Below are 22,818 nucleotides of genomic sequence, written 5' to 3'. Positions count from 1 at the left end.
AGGGCTACGATCCTGTAGCTTACCCTGTATTCGCGCTGTATGAATCCCCTGAGTGAAAGCCGCTATCGCGATTTTCACTAGCATTCTGCGCTGCCCTGTACGATATTCTATCGGTTCATTCTCCAGGATAGCGTTTCGAAACATCAACGCCATTTCTTCAATTCTATGGGCCCACTCGGCCACGGTTTCTTTCGGTCCCTGGCTTTTTTGGAACAATTGACACAAATACAAGTCAAAAGTGCCCTGTTTTCCATAATATTCCCAAAGAGCTTCCTTAGCTCTTTCCCAGTTGATTATGTCACCTCTAGATAAGAACTTTTCGCGAGCAGAACCCGTAATCTTTGTCAAAATATATTTAAAGAATAACGGTTGGTCCCTATCCTTAATCATACTCTGTGCGGCATCCACATTAGCAATAAACTCACGTAATTGCTCTGGTTTGGCACCACTAAATTCATGACCTATTAACCGATATCCCTCAGTAACTGACACGTATAAATGTCCATCCTGTGCATCCCCCGCACTATCATAGTCAGAAACATTATCTGGCACATCATTGGGTACATTGGAATCTGCCATATTTACAACACTTGTGGGTACTTACCACTGCCCGAATATCTGCTGTCTTCTCTCGGTGTCTCGGCGTTGAGCTCCTCCAGGTGCCTCCTGCTGCTCTCCTGTCCTGATGTCTGCTTCCTTCTGCGTCGGCTGGAACGGTAGGTCTCTCGTCTGCTGGTCTGGACCGGATCTGCGAATCTTCTTGCTTGAGCTAGCCTCTTCTGCGTGGCTCTTAAAAATCTGTCTCTTCACTGAGGCGGAATCGAACCCAGTACCCCGCAGCTGCACACCAGTTTAGTTTTTCCTGTCGTGACACAGGCTTTGCCACGACGAGAATGATAAATAATCAGATTGACTTCCTCCGAGCGGTAATGAGGGATTGTTCAATGGGCCTGGGAGATTTGCTACGTGTGAAGAGACGAAGTCCTCTATTTCCCAAAACCTTCCTTTAATAGCAGACTGATGAGTATGTATAATTATATACAGTATTTACAATCTCCTTCCTAGCTTCCAATGACGCTGACATAGAAGACTTGGCGTGGTCGAAGTATTGAAGTGAATACTCTAAGTCCACACTTGGACCTTATTATTATTATCGGAGACCTGACTGACAGGGCTTCCGCCCGCACTTCTAGCCGACTTGTTCCAAAAAGCCTCGATCAGGGTGTGTACCCCTGTTTTATACCTTCACTAACTTTCGCCTCCCTTCGAGAAGGCCATCGAAGTTTCCATCCTATGGAGAATGTCCTCAGACACACGAAAACGGAATTGCCTCTTCCGTTCACTCGCTACCCACCTTTTCTGAAGATATACTACGCACCTTTAGCAGGGTGCAGCTTATGATTCACCTACTTCGACCAAGCCTTACTTCTAATTACACAACTTGTGGCTCACAGCTTTTGGTGTGCCTTCAACTCTTAAATCTTGTATGATTCTTAATTTACTTATATCAGCATTATAATTATGATTCCTTGGCCTTGTTGCCATTACATAGTCATTACTATTAACTTATAATTTCCCTTATAATATTAACGTATATCTCAGCGACACCATTCCTCCTACGTCCCGGTCATGGGTTCGATCCTCGGAAGAATGAGTCCTGAGCTCCAATCTGGGGCTGACACGACAATCGAAATTTCGAGATATAGAGAATACTGTTTTTGAGCATAATTGAATCATGTATAGGCTATACGGACTTACACTGAATACATTACTTTAACAGTTTGGCAATTAAAAATATACAGTAAGGTAAGGGTGTATTCTGCCCGAAGGCAGGTCCAAACCTCCATAGAGGTGTGCCTGAACCGGAATTTACGTACGGTAGAGCGGCCAGTTCCTTTCCGCTTCTGCATTCCCTTAGCCCCCACCAACAGCGCGTGGCAATCCATCCACTTCTTGACCACGCCCAATGTTGCTTAACTTCGGAGATATCACGGGATCCGGTGTTTCAACATGGCTACGGCCTTTAAAAATATATAAACGAACTTTATTTTACGGCATAACTTAAATTATAACCGTCATTATAGCAACTTTTTAGAAGACAGGATACAGTAGTGAAACAAGACCCATGCCTCTGTTAACACCTTTGAAAAAAGTCCGTTAGTCTCTTCTGTTTTTAACTGTTAACCCACACACTTTTCAACAACATTTATTGAGGTGAAAACACAGTCATTTACATTCGACTTACTCTGTATGTAGGATCGAAGAATAGCCACTGCACTGAAAGCTTGGTCTACTGACGGTACAGGTGAAGGCAGCTCCAACTCTTTTTGTTGGGAATCTTCTTCTTGCTCGGCAACAGTGTGTCCGTAGGAGGTTCGGGCACTATAACGTCAGAGTCCACATTTATATAAGCCTCAAAATCAACTTCGCAGTTAAGAAGCTGCTGATACTCCACCCATTCTTCACGAATAGGAGTGACTTCCCCCTCGTCGTGTTCTGATCCTCCTAAGTCACCTTTCAAATATCCGGCTTTGTGGAAGCTATCTGCAATTGTTTCCTGCTTCGCATCAGCCCACGACTTACTCAGCAATGTTATAAACTGCAGTAGATTAATGTCTGTTAATGATTCCTTGGATTCAATTCCTCTCAGAATTCTCTGAACAGCCCTCTTCCTATAGAAATGCTTCAAATTTTTAATCACCCCTTGGTCCATGGACTATTGTTTAGATGTCAAGTTCGGTCGCAAGAATACCACGCGCACTGCCTTTAACTCCTAAACGAGCACCTTGGAATGAGCAGGGCAGTTGCCTACAAAAAGGAGGAATTTCCTCCCTTCACGTTGAAACTTCTCGTCAATACTACGAAGCCGAAATTCGTAAATGGAGCTCGTCATCCGCTACTTCGGGGGTTGGTTTCGTACGTGACCGGTAATTAATTCACACCCGAGAAACAGCGAGGATTCGCCGAATTTCCGATCACTAGAACTTTTAGTACCGAGCTCGATAGCTGCAGTCGCTTAAGTGTGGCCAGTATACAGTATTCGGGAGATAGTGGGTTCGAACCCCACTGTCGGCAGCCCTGAAGATGGTTTTCCGTGGTTTCCCATTTTCACACCAGGCAAATGCTGGGGCTGCACCTTAATTAAGGCCACGGACGCTTCCCTCCCACTCCTAGCCCTTTCCTGTCCCATCGTCGCCATAAGATCTATCTGTGTCGGTGCGACGTAAAGCAACTTGAAAAAAAAAACTTTCAGTTTTTCGGTTCCCGTCATATTAACCCCCATCACTGTAAACCTTTCTTCACTTGTTAACTGTTTCTCACAAACCACGAATGCGGTCGGTGGATGCAGAGTGGCTTTCGGCCCTTGGGTTTCGTCCCTTAAGAGACCACGGCTTGCCCGTGGTCCAACAGCTCTGTACACTGACCGGCCAACCGAGCAGAGGAAAGGTGGCCACGGCTCTACCGTGGCTCTACGCCTCTGCATTCGGGAGACTGGCCTGGGGCACAGTGCCGGACTTCACACCCGTCGGCTGTCCTGAGAATGGTTTTCCCTGGTTTTCCATTCTCCTGCACTAAGGCGAATGACGTGGCAGTTCGTAGTATAGAACACGGCCGCCAACCCCCTCACCTTCTCCGCACATCTCCTTCACCGTAACAAATCTCCCGGCCTGAGAGACGGCGTCACCGTCTAAGAAGCCCGCCTCCCCCTTCAGGGGAGGAATGAAAACGTTTAGTAGTAGTAGCAGTAGCATAAATGCCGTATTGCACAGTTAATGTACGAAATTCGAATCACAGAGTATTTTTTTGTTTCAAGGGAGGAAATGTTTGGTTCGAAAAATCGAGAAATTCGTGTAATGGGATTTCGAGTAATAGAGAAATAAGTGAGCCTCCGTGGCTCAGACGGCAGCGCGTCGGCCTCTCACCGCTGGATACCGTGGTTCAAATCCCGGTTACTCCATGTGAGATTTGTGCTGGACAAAGCGGAGGCGGGACAGGTTTTTCTCCGGGTACTCCGGTTGTCCCTGTCATCTTTCATTCCAGCAACACTCTCCATTCTCATTTCGTAGCTTCTATCAGTCATTAATACATCACTTTGGGACTGGCGACCCCATCGTACTAACAGCCTATATATGCTTCATTCATTACATCCCTGACCCGGTCAATGACTGGAAAACAGGTTGTAGGTTTTAGAGAAATAAGTACACGTGAAGAATAGGACAAACGGCCGGGGAAATGAAGTTGAAAATTCGAGTAATGGAGGTTCGACTGTACTGTATACACCTGTGCACGAAGACGCAGGTCTCTTCCCCTCAGTCGACTTGTACTTCCCCACGTTGCTGACTGAGAGCTGTGAACCCCTACCGGTGACAGGCTCCATTCACCTGTTATGGTCTACAAGTAACGGTTGAAATTTTCAGCTGCATAGTCTGTGACATAAGGAGTGACACAGTAATTTGTTAGTGTGTCTTTGTGTTTGTGTACTTCTGTATCAACGTGGTTGCTTGAAGAAATGCTAGTTTTATCATAGTTTTATCATCCTTTTAAGTTTATAAAAGATGATATTTTCCATGACGATATAGTAGCGGCATAATACTCGTTCGATATTATTCTGCTAAAAATATAAATGCCTTTATTTCTTACTTCATTGCTTACTTCAACCTTTAAAATAATAATTTATTATATTCCTGGTACAAGGCGATTACAAAACATTTTGTTCGGCACAATTTATGCAAAAACTGTCTTGAAAACATTCAATTATGTATGCCCTTACATGAGAGAATGTATGCATGTTAACGTATCCATAAAGACGCACACGAGATGCTGTCAGTTGGTACAATTATTTTTATTCACATCTATTTACAAATTAAATACACACTTGAGCTTAACCACTCCTCTCACAAACCAAACACTCATATCACAAAGCCGCCATTTTAAAAACAACTGCCAATCGCTGCACATGGAGATTGCAACCTTAACACACAGTTGAAACCCATTCTCTTTGGTTGAAACAGTTGACTGCTTAAAAGCATGTCACAACACGTGGTCACAAGTATAACCTTGCTACAGCATAACTCTACTAAACAATAACTCGTCAACCAATAACTCTCTAACCAATAACTCGTCAACCAATAACTCTACTGAACAATAACTCGTCCTTAAAATCAAGACCATCTCCTTATATATGTTCCTGGCCAGGCTTCTCGAAAGCTACATTACAAAAAATACCTTCTCGAAAATTCGAGAGTTCCTAATACATAGATTATAATGTACAGAATATTCTCCATCGTTCTAGTGCCTTTCTGGAAGTACAGTGTGTGTCACAATTATAGATTACAAATTATACAGAGTGTACCAAAATTCGACGGCAAAATTTTAGTAATGGACTCCTCACATAGAGTAGAAAGAAAGGTTACGACAACATGGGTCCGGAAACGTATACTTACAGATTTATTCAAACTTTTGTACATTTACACCATAACGGCAGCTGAAGCACTTTGAGCATTTATCAGAGGAAATGTTCAAAGTGACGACCTTCAGCTTGAATACAAGCCTCCGCTCGTCGTCGGATGGAGTTAACGCACGCGATCAAAAATGCCTGGTGTAGTGCGTACTGCCTGAGAGGTTGTCACAATGCCTATCCAGCGCTCAGGAAAATGGGTGTTCAGGTACCTGCGGGCAGCAGACTGAAATGTGCGGGAGCACCATCATGCATGAAAAATATTTGTCGATGGGATGCAAGTGGCATATCTTCCAAGTAATCAGGCAATGCAATACGCAAGAAATCCATGTAGTTCTGTCCAGTAAGCCTATGCGGAAAAACGTAGGGTCTCAACAAGGAATCACCAACAATGCCTGCCCAAATGTTAATGGCGAACCTCTATTGATGAGACGATTGGACGATTGCATGAGGACATGTAAATTATTGCTAAAATGAATTTGTGTTACATAGTTTGAATAAATCTTTAAGTATAAGTTTCCGGACCCATGTTGTCATATCCTCTTTCTCTTCTCTCTATGTGAGGAATCCATTCCTAAATTTTTGCGATCGAGTTTTGGTTCCTGTATATACAGGTAAGAATTAATTATATAGTATTAATTTGCAGGTATTTACATTAACTGAACTCATACGAATATTTATGTACAGAACCTCACAAAAAGCGCAATCATATTGTATGTACTGTGACCGTTCATCACCATGCCATAGGCATATTAGGAGGTTTAGTTAATTATATATGCCGTTTTCCGCAACATTCTATGACATATAATGTAGTAATTAGCAGTCTACATGCCGAACCGGGATGTGATTTGCAAAATACAAGCCCGAAGGGAGCAGTATTCTGCGCTGTATCGAGAAAAGGATAGCGCAGTGCCGCTGAATCTTGAAATCGCGCTCTCTTTTCGTGTGAGCGAGATGGAAGGATGACGCTACGCGTGGAAATGTAGGTTGTCGGAGAGTGGGCTGAGTTAAGGTGTGTAAACCCCTGAGAAATAAAAGTCCTCTACTAATTCATAGGAAGATTTTGGTAACAACCTGGAAAGGCTAGGTCAAGCAGCAGGGAAACCTTTCTGGACAGTAATAAAGAATCTTAGGAATGGAGGGGAAAAGGAAATGAACAGTGTTTTGAGTAATTCAGGTGAACTCATAATAGATCCCAGGGAATCACTGGAGAGGTGGAGGGAATATTTTGAACATCTTCTCAATGTAAAAGGAAATCATCCTTGTGGTGTTGCGAACAGCCAAGCTCATGAGGAGGAGGAAAATGATGTTGGTGAAATTATGCTAGACGAAGTGGAAAGGATGGTCAATAAACTCCATTGTCATAAAGCAGCAGGAATAGATGAAATTAGACCTGAAATGGTGAAGTATAGTGGGAAGGCAGGAATGAAATGGCTTCATAGAGCAGTAAAATTAGCATGGAGGGTTGGTAAAGTAGCTTCAGATTGGACAAAAGCAGTAATTGCACCTATCTATAAGCAAGGGAACAGGAAGGACTGCAACAACTATCGAGGTATCTCATTGATTAGTATACCAGGCAAAGTATTCACTGGTATCTTGGAAGGGAGGGTGCGATTCAGTCGTTGAGAGGAAGTTGGATGAAACCCAGTGTGGTTTCAGACCACAGAGAGGCTGTCAGGATCAGATTTTCAGTATGCGCCAGGTAATTTAAAAATGCTACGAGAGGAATAGGCAGTTGTGTTTATGTTTCGTAGATCTAGAGAAAGCATACGACAGGGTACCGAGGGAGAAGATGTTCGCTATACTGGGGGACTATGGAATTAAAGGTAGATTATTAAAATCAATCAAAGGTATTTATGTTGACAATTGGGCTTCAGCGACAATTGATGGTAGAATGAGTTCTTGGTTCAGGGTACTTATAGGGGTTAGACAAGGCTGTAATCTTTCACCTTTGCTGTTCGTAGTTTACATGGATCATCTGCTGAAAGGTATAAAATGGCAGGGAGGGATTCAGTTAGGTGGAAATGTAATAAGCAGTCTGGCCTATGCTGACGACTTAGTCTTAATGGTAGATTGTGCCGAGAGCCTGCAGTCTAATATCTTGGAACTTGAAAATAGGTGCAATGAGTATGGTATGAAAATTACCCTCTCGAAGAAGAAATTGATGTCAGTAGGTAAGAAATTCAACAGAATTGAATGTCAGATTGGTGATACAAAGCTAGAACAGGTCGATAATTTCAAGTACTTAGGTTGTGTATTCTCCCAGGGTGGTAATATAGTAAGTGAGATTGAATCAAGGTGTCGCAAAGCTAATGCAGTGAGCTCGCAGTTGCGATCAACAGTATTCTGTAAGAAGGAAGTCAGCTCCCAGACGAAACTATCATTACATCGGTCTGTTTTCAGACTAACCTTTCTTTACGGGAGCGAAAGCTGGGTGGACTCAGGATATCTTATTCATAAGTTAGAAGTAACAGACATGAAAGTAGCAAGAATGATTGCTGGTACAAACAGGTTGGAGCAATGGCAGAATAGTACTCGGAATGAGGAGATAAAGGCTAATTTAAGAATGAACTCGATGGATGAAGCTGTACGCATAAACCGGCTTCGGTGGTGGGGTCATGTGAGGCGAATGGAGGAGGGTAGGTTACCTAGGAGAATAATGGACTCTGTTATGGAGGGTAAGAGAAGTAGAGGGAGACCAAGACGACGATGGTTAGACTCGGTTTCTAACGATTTAAAGATAAGAGGTATAGAACTAAATGAGGCCAGAACACTAGTTGAAAATCGAGGATTGTGGCGACGTTTAATAAATTCACAGAGGCTTGCAGACTGAACGCTGAAAGGCATAAGAGTCTATAATGATAATGTATGTATGTATGTATGTATGTATGTATGTATGTATGTATGTATGTATGTATGTATGTACTAATTCAACACCGCATTCACTGGTGCCACTTCACTACAATTTACTAAAAAGAGGAAGAAGAAGAACACCTTCATCTGAAATAATGTTTGGAAATTTATGAGTCAGGTCTCATTCGAACCGATGTATTGAATGCTAATTGTTGATGCATATAAATGCAATACTTTAATGGTGGGTCGGTAATGACGCTTGTCATATAGCAGTACGCAGATTAAAGATGACTGCTGAAATCTGACAACGTGTGGAAAAAAGTGGGAGATCTTGCGTGATGAACCATGACGCGTGATTTTCTTTATAAGAACGCTTTTGAGAATGTGAATGACCCACTGATCGCTTTAGTTTTATATGCGATCAGTAGAAAGTAGAGGTCACAAGGTATAATTCGAGTGTTTTCACGTCGCTGAAAGATACCGATTACCGGACCTTCAAATTCAGCAGGGGCATAATTTATCTCCCCCCTGATCATTTTGTCCGGAGGCTATAAGTAGAGCCAGGACCTAGATACAGTATCCCAAAGTCATTTGTGTAGCTGCAGTACTAACACGTTAGGAGTGGACTTGGATATCAGTTTATGAAGTGTTGTGTCATAGATGAAAAACACATCAGTGCGATGTAAAATATCGCGGAATAAGCCGTGTGGTACAAGACAATGTACAGTATTGGTGAATAGAAGTCTTATATCAACATTCAATATTTCAAATAAGAACAACAGTCAGTTGCGGCTCATGATGCAATAACCAGTGAAAAGGCAAACGCGTCAGGTTGTTTAGAGGTAGTGAGACAGCTAATTACGTTCAGTAATTAGCAATAACCGATCCAAAGCATTTTACGAGTGAGTGACGTTTAGTAAAATTGAAGAACTATTCCTGATAAAATTAGCGTTTGCATACTCCATGGATACTCGTGGTGATAGACTGTGTGATTAATGGTGAAATGAACAGTGATTTCTACAAACTTGCCACTATTTTCATTGATCTATTTAAAGTTATCAGTGTATCTTATCAGCAGTAGATCCCTTTGAAAGTACATAAACAGTGTTTAATAACTGATTTCCCATTTTGCCTGTATGTTCGTGAGTGATCGCCGAACCCGAGATCTGGAGCCTACAAGAATCACGCCTAAGTGCCTGCAGTTATTTCTACAGGAAACGCCCAGAGAACTAACTAAGAAGACCACAGTTCGAAACATGGATCGTGGTAGTACGAGGAGGAACCAAGGACTATCAAAGAGGAGACCGCTCATCATAACGGAGTAAAAACCTAAGATGTACCTCGAGATGACGGCAAACCATACCCAGTATTTGGTAAGTACAATCCATTTGAATATATTAAACCACGAGATTTGCATGCCAGTAGCAATTTTTATTTTGTAAATATTAAAAATATATGATTAACAATATTAAATGTAGAGAATACTATACGCGTGTGACTGGAAAAAGATTTATAATTTTAGTTAGAATTTTCAAGTGATTTAAGAATAATCATTGATATTTAGTAGGTTTATTTGCATGAATTATTATATAGATCCCATAAATTCTTAGTTTATATGAAGCACATATTTTGGAAGAATAGCGATTTAGCTAAACTTATAATTTCTTCGTAATGTTACTATCTGGGAAAGATTTTCATAGTAGTTTGAATATAAACTATATGTTTGCTTCAAGGTGAGTCAGGTATTATAAATCCCGTATGATAATAGATGATCATTGAAGATGTCCCAAACCGAGGTATTTTGCGAATTATATAGATATGCGAGAAGAATTAAATAACCTGTAAGAATGGAGTCTTCTCTGTAAATTAATGGAACGGATTTGAGATGCGGTGGTATGATATGAAAGGGTGAAGCTGTAACATGTTGTGTTGTTGGAATGATAAAGGATAATAATAATTATGGCTGTTGTGATATATTGAATTGGGCTGAATATATAGCCAAATAATGAATAATAAGAAGTAATGGCTCTCAAATGAATGCGTACTTGCGAACAAGCCGAGATGATATATATAAAAGAAAGAAAGAAAGAAAGAAAGAAAGAAAGATATGACGAGTTCAATGTGTTTTGTAGCCACGGAGCTGGTCACACAGCTGTTGTCATGATTGACAGTTTTACTACGTGCGACTTAGGGTCGAGGAACATTCCGTAGTTTCCAGCAAAGCTTAAGGTTTACCGGCGAGATCCTTTTCATTCGCCAAAGCAATCTCAATTCCATTCTAATGATACGTTGTAAGTATTGCGGATAATTTTCTGATTTTGCGAAGGATAGATCTCTTCTCATGTTTATGCATTAAATTAGCTCCTGCTTGGAGTTTTAAATTTTTTACCTTGGAAGCTGGAGTACTTGAGTTCGGCCCATGTTGGAGCGAAGAATTTGACCAGATACTATGGCTTGGTTAAGCCATAATCTTCGAGATGTATTGTGTGATATATGTTTGATAAATTTTTTATGTAATATGTTTAGGTGTTTTATTACTTCCCAAAGTGTTCTATGGTGATGGGTTCGATTCCAGCGTTGGCTGATTTTTCTTTGAATATAATTTGCTAGGTAAACCCAGGATACACGTATGTGTTCAGTGTAAATATATAATTATCATGGTCAAATGGACCATGTGTTTGATATACGGCGATGTAATCTCGTGTTTTAAAGGAAATGTACTTATGGGAAGGAATACTTTCTACAACCATGATAATTAACCAAATGATTTGAGGTATGCCGAGAACCAACTACAACTATGAATAAACTACAAGGTCATTATTCTTGACTGTTTCTTGTTCATGTGTTGTAGTATGGCACTATCTCGTGTGATTTTATCAGTATAATAAAATGTTTAGCAAATAATATTACAACGAAGAATCTTCTCATTTAATAATATTAGTGTATTCCTCTCACATTATAGAATTCTACTTTCGTTATATTTTATGTAGTGCCTATTTTCTTTGACGAACATTCCATTGCCCGTATGCTTTATGAGTTCAGCCGGTGACGAAATGAAAGTAGGGAGGACGAGACTTCAAACCTGGTAAGTGACTTCCGGAGGTTCTCATCCAACTATTCCATCTATACATCTGTTTGTGAAACCAAATTATATAATAGTTGCCCTAAATTACCCAGTATGAGTACAGTACATATGATGTAATAATAATAATACTAATACTAAATGGATGTAAACGCTTCATAATTGTACATTACAAGTAATAATAACCATAATCGTAAAATAATAACAAAAATAATTCGAGCTCGATACTTGCATTATCCACCCATGGGTGAGAGAATATTGTTTTCAAGTCATATCTGTTTATCGCACTGGAGTCAATGTATTGCACGGAGTACGTGTAATGCACACTCCTCCAGGCTTGCACTACCTTGTAACGCCCTGGGCTAGCGCTCGTAACAGCTGTTTCTCGTGCACGCAGAGTTGTCCGTCAGCTCGTGACCTTCACATGCCTGCGCTACGGCTATGGCATTCGGGAGACGCGTGGGTTCGAACCACATACTCGGCTGTACTGAGAATGGTTTTCTGTGGTTTCCCATTGTCACTTCCAGACAAATACCACGGACATCTCCATTTCATAGCCCACAACCGATGCCTTCGATTTCCTTACCCAGCTGCATTCACCATCATTCATTTCATCTTCATTAGCTCCTCAACTGAGGCGTGTGGCAGGAACGGCATCCTGCCGTAAAACATGACAAATACATTCATCTCACCTCATCCCCAATACCGACATCAAGAAACGGAACTAAGAGGTAGACAAACAAACACACTATAATTACTATAAACACACTAGATACCATCCCGGCACTTTCCTGTAGAAGTGGGAAACCGTGGAAAACCTCTTCGAGGTTGGCTCAAGTAGGAATCGAAACCCCTCTGCCCAGTTGACGTCCCAAGGCTGAGTGGAGCATGTTCCAGTCCTCGTACTACTTTTCAAGTTTCGTGATAGTGCCGGGAATCGAACTCGGGCCTCCGGAAGTGGCAGTTAATCACACTAACCACTATACCACAGAGGCGCATCATATCACGTGGTAATTATCTAAATAGCTGTTATATCCAGTTGAAACTTTTACAGTAACGAAAACAAAATTATGTGGCCACTACTAAAAAGTGGTGGATAAATTCCCTGCGGTAAAAATTAAAAATAATTTCAGACTCAAATACATTTTTGAATAAATCTATACTTCAAGAATTTGCTCGGCTAAGAAAGTTCCTTGTCGTTAATTTCAGAGAGAGGATGAAAGCTTGAAAAATAGTAATAACTACTTTAATGTATTTTTAGGCAAATGTGTTTCAGGTCAGGACTTATTCAGAGGTCAAAGCATCGCCTCGATCCTCGCCCGCGAAGCAGACCATCGCCGAACTGTCGTGGGTGTATGAATTGAGTGATTGTCCTGTTCGAATCTACCTCGATGACAGTAGCTGTTTTTGGATGCTTCTGGTACCACCTCCACATCCGGCTCTCGGCAGAGGCTTCCACCTCATTGACCTCTAGTAAGGTCAGTGCTATGCTGGCTAAGACTGCATGCTTAACCTCACAGACGCTATCTTGGAGGGGCCTACCTTACTATTTACGCGTCAGACAGCAAGCCTAACCTCATGGAGGGCCCTAACCTCAGTTTTATGACGAGATGCCCTTCCTGACGCCTAAGAGAGCGAGCTTAACTTCACAGACGCTATCTTGGAGGGGCTTAACCTTACTTTTTGCGCACAAGGGAGCAAGCCTAACCTCATGGAGAGGCCTAATCTCAGTTTTACGGCCAGATGTCCTTCCCGATGCCATCTTGAGTAGTAGGGCAATGGGTATTCTTGAGACGTTTTGAGTAGTAGGGCAAAAGAGATTCACATAAAAGAGGACACTTAACTACATAGAAGCCTAACCTTAGTTTTACGGCCAGATGCTCTTCCTGACGTCAATTGCACAAGATGGCGGCTATATACAGGCTCCTATGAGACTAACTCCTAGAACCTGTATCAGAGGTTTCTGTGCAAGATGGTGACTATACATAGGCTCTTATGAGATAGCTTAGGGGCGCTTGCGCATGATGACGGCTATACACAGGCTTATAAGAAGAAAGCTAGCTAAAGACGCTTGCGCAAGATGACTGCTGTTCTTATGAGACGGCCAAGGGTGCTTGCGCAAGATGGCGGCTTTCTAATTCTACACGATGGCGGCTATATATATGCTCTTATAAGACGGCTTAAGGGCGCTTGCGCAAGACGGCGGCTATCTAATTGCGCAAGATGGCTGCTATACATAGACTCTTATGAGACGGCTTAAGGGCGCTTGCGCAAGATGGTGGCTATACATAGGCTCCTATGAGACGGCCATAGGCGATTACACAAGATGGCGACTATACATGGGCTCTTTATGGAGAAGGATGATGGCAATGGACGCTTGCGCAAGATGGTGGCTATACACAGGCTTATATGGAGAAAGCTAGCTTAGAGGCTACTGCACAAGTTGGCGGCTATACACAGGCCCTTATGAGGCTAACTCGTAGAACGTGGGTCAGAGGTTACTGTGCAAGATGGCGGCTGCTTTTAGAAGAAGGCTTAAGGGCTCTCGCGCAAGATGGCGGCTATACACAGGCTCTTATGAGACGGCCATAGGCGATTGCTCAAGATGGCTACTATACATGGGTTCTTTATGGAGAAGGATGATGGTAATGAACGCTTGCGCAAGATGGTGGCTATACACAGGCTTATATGGAGAAAGCTTAGAGGCCACTATGCAAGTTGGCGGCTATACACAGGCCCTTATGAGGCTGACTCGTAGAACGTGGGTCAGAGGTTACTGTGCAAGATGGCGGCTGCTCTTAGGAGACAGCTTAAGGGCGCTTGTACAAGATGGCGGCTATGCACAGGCCCTTATGAGGCTGACTCGTAGAACGTGGGTCAGAGGTTACTGTGCAAGATGGCGGCTGCTCTTAGGAGACAGCTTAAGGGCGCTTGCGCAAGATGGTGGCTATGCACAGGCTCTTATGGAGAAATCTAGCCCAGGGGGCTACTGCACAAGGTGGCAGCTATACATAGGCTCTTATAGCCTCTTCCTCCTCCGAAGGGAGACAGCCTCCCTCCTCCTCCTCGTCCTCCTCATCCGTATAGCAAAAGGGCAAAAGGACACCTCCTCCTAGCAAAAGGGTAAGTGGGCAAAAAGAACACCTCCTCCTCATATGTAGGGCAAAAGGGAAAAAGGGCTACTCTTCCTAGCAAAAGGGTAAAAGGATTCCTTGTCAAAAGGGCACCTCCTTCTAGCAAAAGGGCAAAAGGAAAAGAGGGAACTTCTTCCTAGCAAAAGGCCAAATGGGAAAAAAGAACTCCTCCTGATCCGTAGGGCAAAAGGGCAAAAGGGCAAAGGGCTACTCTTCCTGGCAAAAGGGAAAAAGGGCTACTTGGCAAAAGGGCACCTCCTCCCAGCTAAAGGGCAAAAGGGCTTCTCTTCTGGGCAATAGGGAAAAAGAGCTCCTCTTTATCTGTATCACAAAAGAGCTCTTCCTCTTGAAAAAGGACAATAGGGCTCCTCTTCCTCGCAAAAGGGCTCCTCCTCCTCCTGTGGAAAGGGCATCTCCTCCTGGCAAAAGGGCAAACGGGTTTTTTGGCACCTCCACCTAGCAAAAGGGCTCTTCATTATCTGTATGGCAAAAGAGCTCTTCCTCCTAGCCAAGGGCGAAAAGGCTCCTCTTCCTCGCAAAAGGGCTCCTCCTCCTCCTGGCAAAAGGGCAAAATTACGCCTTCTTACAGTTACTAAGGTTAGCTAAATCCCTCCTCTTACAGACAGATGCTTTCCTGAATTGAACGTTACATTACAAACAAATATACTTACGTTATGTAGCGTTGTTCTCGTCGCATATGTTTTTCGATTGAGGAGAAAGTGGTAGGAGAAGGAGGTGGTAAGGAGATGGTAATACTTTTTTCAGCATGCGAAAATATTGTAGGATAAGCAAATGTTGTATCCGACAAGACAAAACAGGTTCAATCTAGTTACAGAATGCAATTGTAAAAATATAGAATTGACATGCTGTATTTCTTTATCCGACAAGACAAAACATGTTGACTATTAAACAGAAAACTTTTATCGCTACGGTGGTATATGTTTCTATTCGTCAAGACAAGTTACAATTAGCACACACTAGAATTGATTGTAGAACAAGATGAAACATGTTCACAATTAGTGTTTAGAACAGAAGAACGTATAACTCAAAACATTATGAGATTAATCTCTCTGTTGATACAAACGTACTTCTATGCAATCAGCGCGCACACATAGAATTGCAAATGTTGTCTATCTCCATCCGACATACTTCTTCTTAATCACTTCGGATAAAATTATTTTACTGCTTTGCAGGGGATACTATGAAAAATCTTTAGCCTAAGGAGATGAATTTTGCGGGATTCGAAAACATGCAACAGAAAATATCTGTATTGATTTTGAACTCTGATTTACCTCACCGCGCCCTCCTTCTCCGAGGGCTAAGTAGCTAAAGGGCTAATGGGCTAAAGGGCTAAAGGGCTAAAGGGTAAATGGGCTCCTCCTCTTCTACCTCACCGCGCCCTCCTCTTCCCAGGAGGAGTTAGCTGAAGTTGGTACATTTTTGACAGCAGCAACACCCTCATCGATTGTTATCTGCAAGAACGCTTCTACTTTGTTAGATGTAGCAAATTAATCTGTATTGGTAAATGGTTTATCTCTTCTAACTTCAAATTCGCGACGATGTGTAACTTCTATTGTTCATGATCAATGACTGTTTACAATGTATCTTACAGTAATGTAATCTATTCGTGTTGTGTATATCTGTGGTTATTCTTCAATAAACAACTGCACTGAATGATCTACCAGACTTATGGTTTTATTATAGTCCTTCTTTTATGAGTAGTTACAACCTAAACTGCTTAACATTTGTATTATTCCTACTATAAGTACGCGGAAAACTGATAACTGTCTCGTCCTAAAAACGAAAAGGTTACCGTTCTAATGAAATGTCGTATGGTTTTTAGTGCCGGGATATCCCAGGACGGGTTCGGCTCGCCAGGTGCAGGTCTTTCTATTTGACTCCCTAGGCGACCTGCGCATCGTACCGTGCTAATGATCATGAGTTAAAACTTTGTGTTCAGAACCGAAGAAATTCATGCTACACATAACAGGGAATGGAACCTACAGGTCACGTCTTATCAAAATTACGTAATAAAGAATAAAATCCCCAACCTATTAGTGGTGCACTGAGTTGCGTTTTTCTAACAGAAATCAGTATCTGCTTGATAGTTTTTTAGTGTTTGGAACACTCAGCCTTTGATTTTAACATTTTATGCTAGATGGCCCGCTACTACATGCATAACGTGGCAACAGTGAGGTTTAGCCCAGTCAGGATGGCAGCAGTGAGGTTAGCGATGTTCTGCTGTATAAAATTCCGTACCCACGTGGTTAAAATGGCAGCTGACAAGTGTTAAAAAGCACGTGAATTTTAAATTCTGCGTCACGACGTGCATAAGGTGGCAGCAATTAGGTGTGGCTCAGGTCAGGACTATTCGGAGGCTCAGGTGTCGCTTCGATCCTTACCCGCGAAGCAAACCATTGCAGAACTGTCGTTGAGGTATGAACTGGGAGATTGTCCTCTTGGAATATAACACGCTGTCCTTAAGTATAAATTATGCCCAGTACTGGAATCAACCAGAGATATAAAAGCTGTTGGTAAATTTTGGCGTCGAGGGTTCCTGAAATTCTCAATAGCATCTCGGCACTGCGTGAGGCAGCCAACTTCAGCACTGTATGCTAAAAGGACTACTTCTGTGAGAAGTGGTAACGTATTTAGCATTGTACCTGGCGTTGGTTCACGGTACGCACGAATTTATTCCGCATATGCACAAGAAAATATTACTTCATTGCTGAAGACTAGGCTATATCTTCTGTCGCTCAGTTTAGGATTCTCGAGGAATATTATTTCATTCTCGGTCAAGTGGATCATCCTATCCGCGACGTAATTTCGGAGTCCCGAATTCTTATTTCCGTTACAGGAAATTTGCACCACACCAGGAAAGGAAGGCAACGCCCTCAGTGAAACAGTTGAGTGGAATGGGCTCTCCTCTAATGCTACTAGGAGACCTCATCTTGTTCTCTAATAGAGGTGGATGAGCGGCCTGTAGAATGTCTCTTTGCTTCTTGAGCATGTTCCGATTAAGCCTGGCCCATCGTCTAAGTGTAGGAGTGGGATCGCCTTCCCTACGACCGGCTTCTGTTGCCGAAAAACAGCGCCAGAAAGGTTGACCGTACAAGCTTCACAATTGCAGGAATGACGTTTGCGTTTAAAACCCAGTAAGAGGGCTAAGTAACGACAGGAAAGGACACCAAATGTAGGTAGCAAAGTGTATCATGATATTTTCTTGGATATCGTAAGAATGGAGAAGAAATCGGTTCATATTTCATAACAAATGGAGTGACTAAATAACTACATGCAAGCAACGACATCAAAGGGATGAATGGCGAAACTTATAATCAAAATGCACAAATGAAAGGTAGGCGTATACTGTACGTGCTAAAAGTGAATCGAACTTGCAATGTTTGGACCTGCCAGTATATACTCATGCCCCTGTCGTCTGCACCACCCAGCACAGGTAAGAAGTGATATGCTGTGCATCGTACTAATGAACTTGGATAGACAAACCTAATTACAAGTGACATGTGTATTTTTAATTTATTAGATTAATAAGAGCTCATTTGAACTTAAATTTCTTACATTCTCTCATTCAATTGCACAAATTAATGGACTCCCGCATCCGCAGATGTGCCTGCAAGGAACTTAAATAAATCCATGGGCTCATGATTTTTTTTATCAATGTACATGATTGATATTGTTCGCGTGAATTATTGGTTCTATTTTAGCGTTTTAACTAGAATATTCATTAAATCGTAGTGAACAATTGATGTACAAGCTAGCTGGTTGCGTGGTACGAGCTACGTAGCAGTGATCGAGATGGTGGGTTCCAACACCACTATTGGCAGCCCTGAAGAAGGATTTTCCATTTTCACATAGGCAAATGCAGGTGCTGTTCCTTAATTGAGGCTTACTGCCGCTTCCTTCCCTGTCTCAGAAGTGTCTTAACCTATCATCACCGGAAATCTATCTGAGATAAGGGTAAGGGTGTATTCTGCCCGAAGGCAGATTCGAACCTCCGCAGAGGTGTTCCTGAGCTGGAGTTTACGTACGGTAGGGTGGCCAGTTCCTTTCCGCTCCTCCATTCCCTTACCCCCCACCAACAGCGCGTGGCAACCCATCCAACTCCTGACCACGCCCAATGTTGCTTAACTTCGGAGATCTCACGGGATCCGGTGTTTCAACACGGCTACGGCCGTTGGCCTATCTGAGATATTGCCCATTAAAAACTGTTTTACAGTAGAACGATGGAAGATGAATAACGCAAAGTACGCTATAGCCTACTGGCAGGCTACGAGGAAAGGAAAGGGAATAGCGTTAATGTTCTCAAATATTTCTTTAGAAATGGAATGTAATACAATGAAGGAAATTTCCAGAACATGATTTTCTGAAAGAACCATTTATAGTATTAGAAAGGAAGAACAAAACAGGGTGATTCAAGAATAACTGCGAAACTACAACCGCAAAAGAATGATAAAACGAAAAAGTCGAGAAAATATGACAGTACTGTAGAAACTGGGTTAATAATGAATAATCATTGCCAGATTTTTCTCATTCACCATGTATAGATTCCTCAACGATACTGGATCTGAATTTTTAATAAAGGGAAATTAAGTAACATTCGTAGAACAAGGTGCCATATTTACCTAAGACAGGTAAACAGGTTTAAGGATTTGGGAAAGTCGTGGGTAAACGCAGGACTCTGTCAGTAAACATTCAGTTCAACTACTCAGTCCTTTAGTCTCGCCTTGCGGTAGTAGAAATCAGGCAACAGCGCGTGCTATTTACTCCGGAAATGCCATCTTAGGTAGAGACACGCTATCAGCTACCCGCAGGTGTTTTTCTCAAGCTCAGCTTCACCATTTGACATGAACATTTAGGTTCCACAATACCTGCGATGCTTACCTTGTCAGCAGCATAAAACTCAAAGAAGGAAGCAAAACCTTCGTTTAGCCACGCATCGCTCCACCACGTAGGAGTGACCAAATTACCAAACCACTGATGAGCAAATTCATGCACGATGGTCCTAGCGACCATCTGTTGTTCTGATGGAGTACTCTCTTCCAAAAGGAGATCGTCCTCACTGTGAACAGGAAGGCATATTAAGATTTCTGCTGCTACGACAATGAAATATTAGTTACTTTATTAAAGTAAAATTTCATAACCATGTTCGCCATCGTTCATATCACCACCTACTGTAAACTGTTGAGCGTATGCCCATCGATTCAGTTATTCCGTCCATGAAATTTCAGATATCACGTTCAAGAATGAGTGATGTAGTGGTGAGCGTCAAGGTCCGACTCGTTGGCTGAATGGTCAGCGTACTGGCCTTCGGTTCAGAGGGTCCCGGGTTCGATTCCCGGCCGGGTCGGGGATTTTAATCGCTTCTGATTAATTCTTCTGGCTCGGGGACTGGGTGTATATGTCCGTCCCAACACTCTCCTCATCATATTCAGACAACATACTACACTACCAACCACCACAGAAACACGCAATAGTGCTTACATCCCTCCATAGAGGGTTGGCGTCAGGAAGGGCATCCGGCCGTAAAACAGGGACAAATCCACATGTGCGACGCATTTCGCACCTGCGACCCCTTAGGTGTGGGAAAAGCGGCAGGAAAAGAAGAAAGAAGTGGTGAGCGTCAAGGAGTTATAAACACCCCACCTTAGCAAGGGGATCTCAAAACATTTAACAGAGATGAACTGTCGATGACTTCGACGTGTGGTGAAGTCAAACTGGCAAGTTTTATTGGAAACCGTGACATCTGAAAGTGTTGCCAGTATTTGTACCATTTGTCAGGAGGAACTACTGTACTGCTATTTGTTTTACGTCGCACCGACACAGATAGGTCTTATGGCGACGATTGGATGGGAAAGGCCTAGGAATGGGAAGGAAGCGGCCGTGGCCTTAATTAAGGTACAGCCCCAGCATTTGCCTGGTGTGAAAATGGGAAACCACGGAAAACCATTTTCAGGGCTGCCGACAGTGGGGTTCGAACCCACTATCTCCCGATTACTGGATACTGGCTGCACTTAAGCGACTGCAGCTATCGAGCTCGGTATTTGTCAGGAGGTGTTTGCTCTTGAATTCCTTGTGCGAGTTGTGACACGTAACTAAGGAATACTACGCTGAAAACTCACTACAACTTACAGTGGTACAAAACATGTCGCATGTGACGCTAGAACAATGGAAGAGCATCATATGGAGTGACGAATCACGCTACACGTCATGGCAGTCCGATGGACCTGCATGGACCAACCAAATGCCAGGTGAGCGTTATTTACCGGAGAGCATTGTTCCTACTGTGAAATTTGTCGGAGAAGACATTATGGTGCGGGCCTGCTTTTCGTGGTTTGGATTGGTCCACCTTTTAAGTTCTTCAAATCATGAACCAGACAATATTGGAGACTTCTCTGCTACCCACCCTTTGGCAAAAATTTGGAACTGGCCCTTTTCACTTTCAGTATGACAGTGCACTCCAGGCCGTACCTAGATTTTTTTTCAGAGGGGTCAGGATTTGGTGGGGGGGGGGGGGTGAGGGAGGGCGGCTTCCAAAAACAAAACCTGTAGTAACAAATATGTTACAGTAAGAAAAGTTTAAACCAGTTTTAGAGAAGTACCTTTTAGAACTCAACGGATTAAGTGGAGGGGTAAATTCATAGTGGTCTGGTGGGTAGCGCACGCTTTTAACACGTGCGTGCAGTGCGATTTTGCAAAATGGATTAAGAACATTAAAAACAAACAATCCGTCTAGCTCACCATAATTAAAATTCCCGTTTATATTTTCAGTAAATTTGTTAACTGTATTCATAGAGGAACATTTAAAGTTGGCACAGATTATATACAATAGGTTAAATTCAATTGTTTAATTTACAAATGCTAATTTTCATAATATTTCTAGTGTATTATAATTCACAACCCATAAGTGCTGTTTAAATTTATAAGTTAATTTTTATTTCGGAGGAGTTTTAAATCTCCCTAACCTCACCCCCCCCCCCACTGGGTGTGGCCATGAATGGACACTTTTATAAAGCCAAAGTCATGACCGAGTGGTCTGTCGAAATGGCACTTGGAGCTTTCGGAGATGGTTTGGAGAATCCTCACAATGTGACATCAAATGCACAAATCTGGACATTACTCTTTAACGGTGCATTCATTGTTTGCCTTTGTACGTAAGCTTATGAAGTCCATCTTTTCGATACACTTTGTGATTTATTAAAAATCAAAATCGATGTTACATGTTAAAATAACAGGACATGTTTCGCCTATAATAGGCATCTTCTGCCGTACTGTCCTATAACCTCCTGAGGCCTGATATCCTTTTAAAAGAAAACTGTTTAAAAATGGAATATGCCGTAAAAGAAATATTTTTAAAAATAAATAAAAATGGACCTTTTGTTGGTGTTCCATTTTTTTGGGAATTCATTTACCCCTGGTGCGATACGCTTCTCACATCACTGTCTCCTACCAAGACTCCGTTAAAGAAGTATACACTTTTGTGACATTTGACAAAAAGAGAAATGTTCTGGGCCTCAGGAGGATAACATTAAAATTTAAAAAAATGTTAGACTAGACATTAGGCTAAACTTAAAATGTCACACAGAATGGAATATAACATTAAAAGAAGTATTACAATAACACATATATTTACATAAACTGAGCTCTTGAGTGTAATTGACATTTGTGTTGTGTCATTAAAACTTTATAATGAGTAAAATAAGGCCTTTGTTGGTGGTGTTTGACAGTTAGTATTTGAAAGCACTCAGGTACATTTGTATATCTATTTCTAAAACTTGTATCTTCTTAGGATAAAATATGCTACTGTTGATTAAGGTTGTGATTGTGGCAATTTAAGATCGTGAACTTCTGATCTCAGGGTAGCTGGGGTTTGTTTGTATGCATAATGAAGACAGAGCAGCTCTGTGTGGCTAGAGTAGAAGAGCGGACTTCAAGAGAAAGTTCTTCCTTTGGCTCACCGCAAATATAGATATACATGTCTGACTGTCGTTTCTAAAGTTTTAATGACAGAACACAAATGTTGCAAAAGGAAGTTTCGCTATGGTGGGAGAATAGTCCACTTGACGTCCTCACTTTACTGCTGACTGCCCAGTGTAAATGTTGTATACAACGTTAGCAAAGGAAATATTTATAGAAACGAAATGTCTACTCACCGCAAATATAATATACATGTCAGACTGTCGTTTCTGAAATGGTTTGGAACGTGGCATTATGTAGAAGTGGAACATGGACGATAACTGTTGCATATACAAAGAGAACAAAAGTCTTTCGAAATG

General features: G+C 42.1%; 1 protein-coding gene across 1 annotated transcript in view; it reads right to left on the bottom strand.

Annotated features, from left to right (window-relative positions):
- Window positions 1–22,818, bottom strand: part of LOC136859064 (uncharacterized) — a 792,234-nt gene that overhangs the window by 583,614 nt on the left and 185,802 nt on the right. Inside the window, exons 21-22 of the mRNA XM_068225768.1 lie at window positions 19,427–19,604; window positions 2,323–2,599 (exon numbers count right to left, since the gene is read on the bottom strand). Coding sequence (XP_068081869.1) covers window positions 2,323–2,599; window positions 19,427–19,604 — 455 coding nt within the window. The remainder of the gene's footprint in view (window positions 1–2,322; window positions 2,600–19,426; window positions 19,605–22,818) is intronic.

This window comes from Anabrus simplex, chromosome 1, assembly GCF_040414725.1.
Source record: "Anabrus simplex isolate iqAnaSimp1 chromosome 1, ASM4041472v1, whole genome shotgun sequence".
Lineage (NCBI taxonomy): Eukaryota > Metazoa > Arthropoda > Insecta > Orthoptera > Tettigoniidae > Anabrus > Anabrus simplex.
The sequence above is the reverse complement of the archived record's forward strand: the minus strand, read 5'-3'. Positions and strand labels throughout refer to the sequence as shown.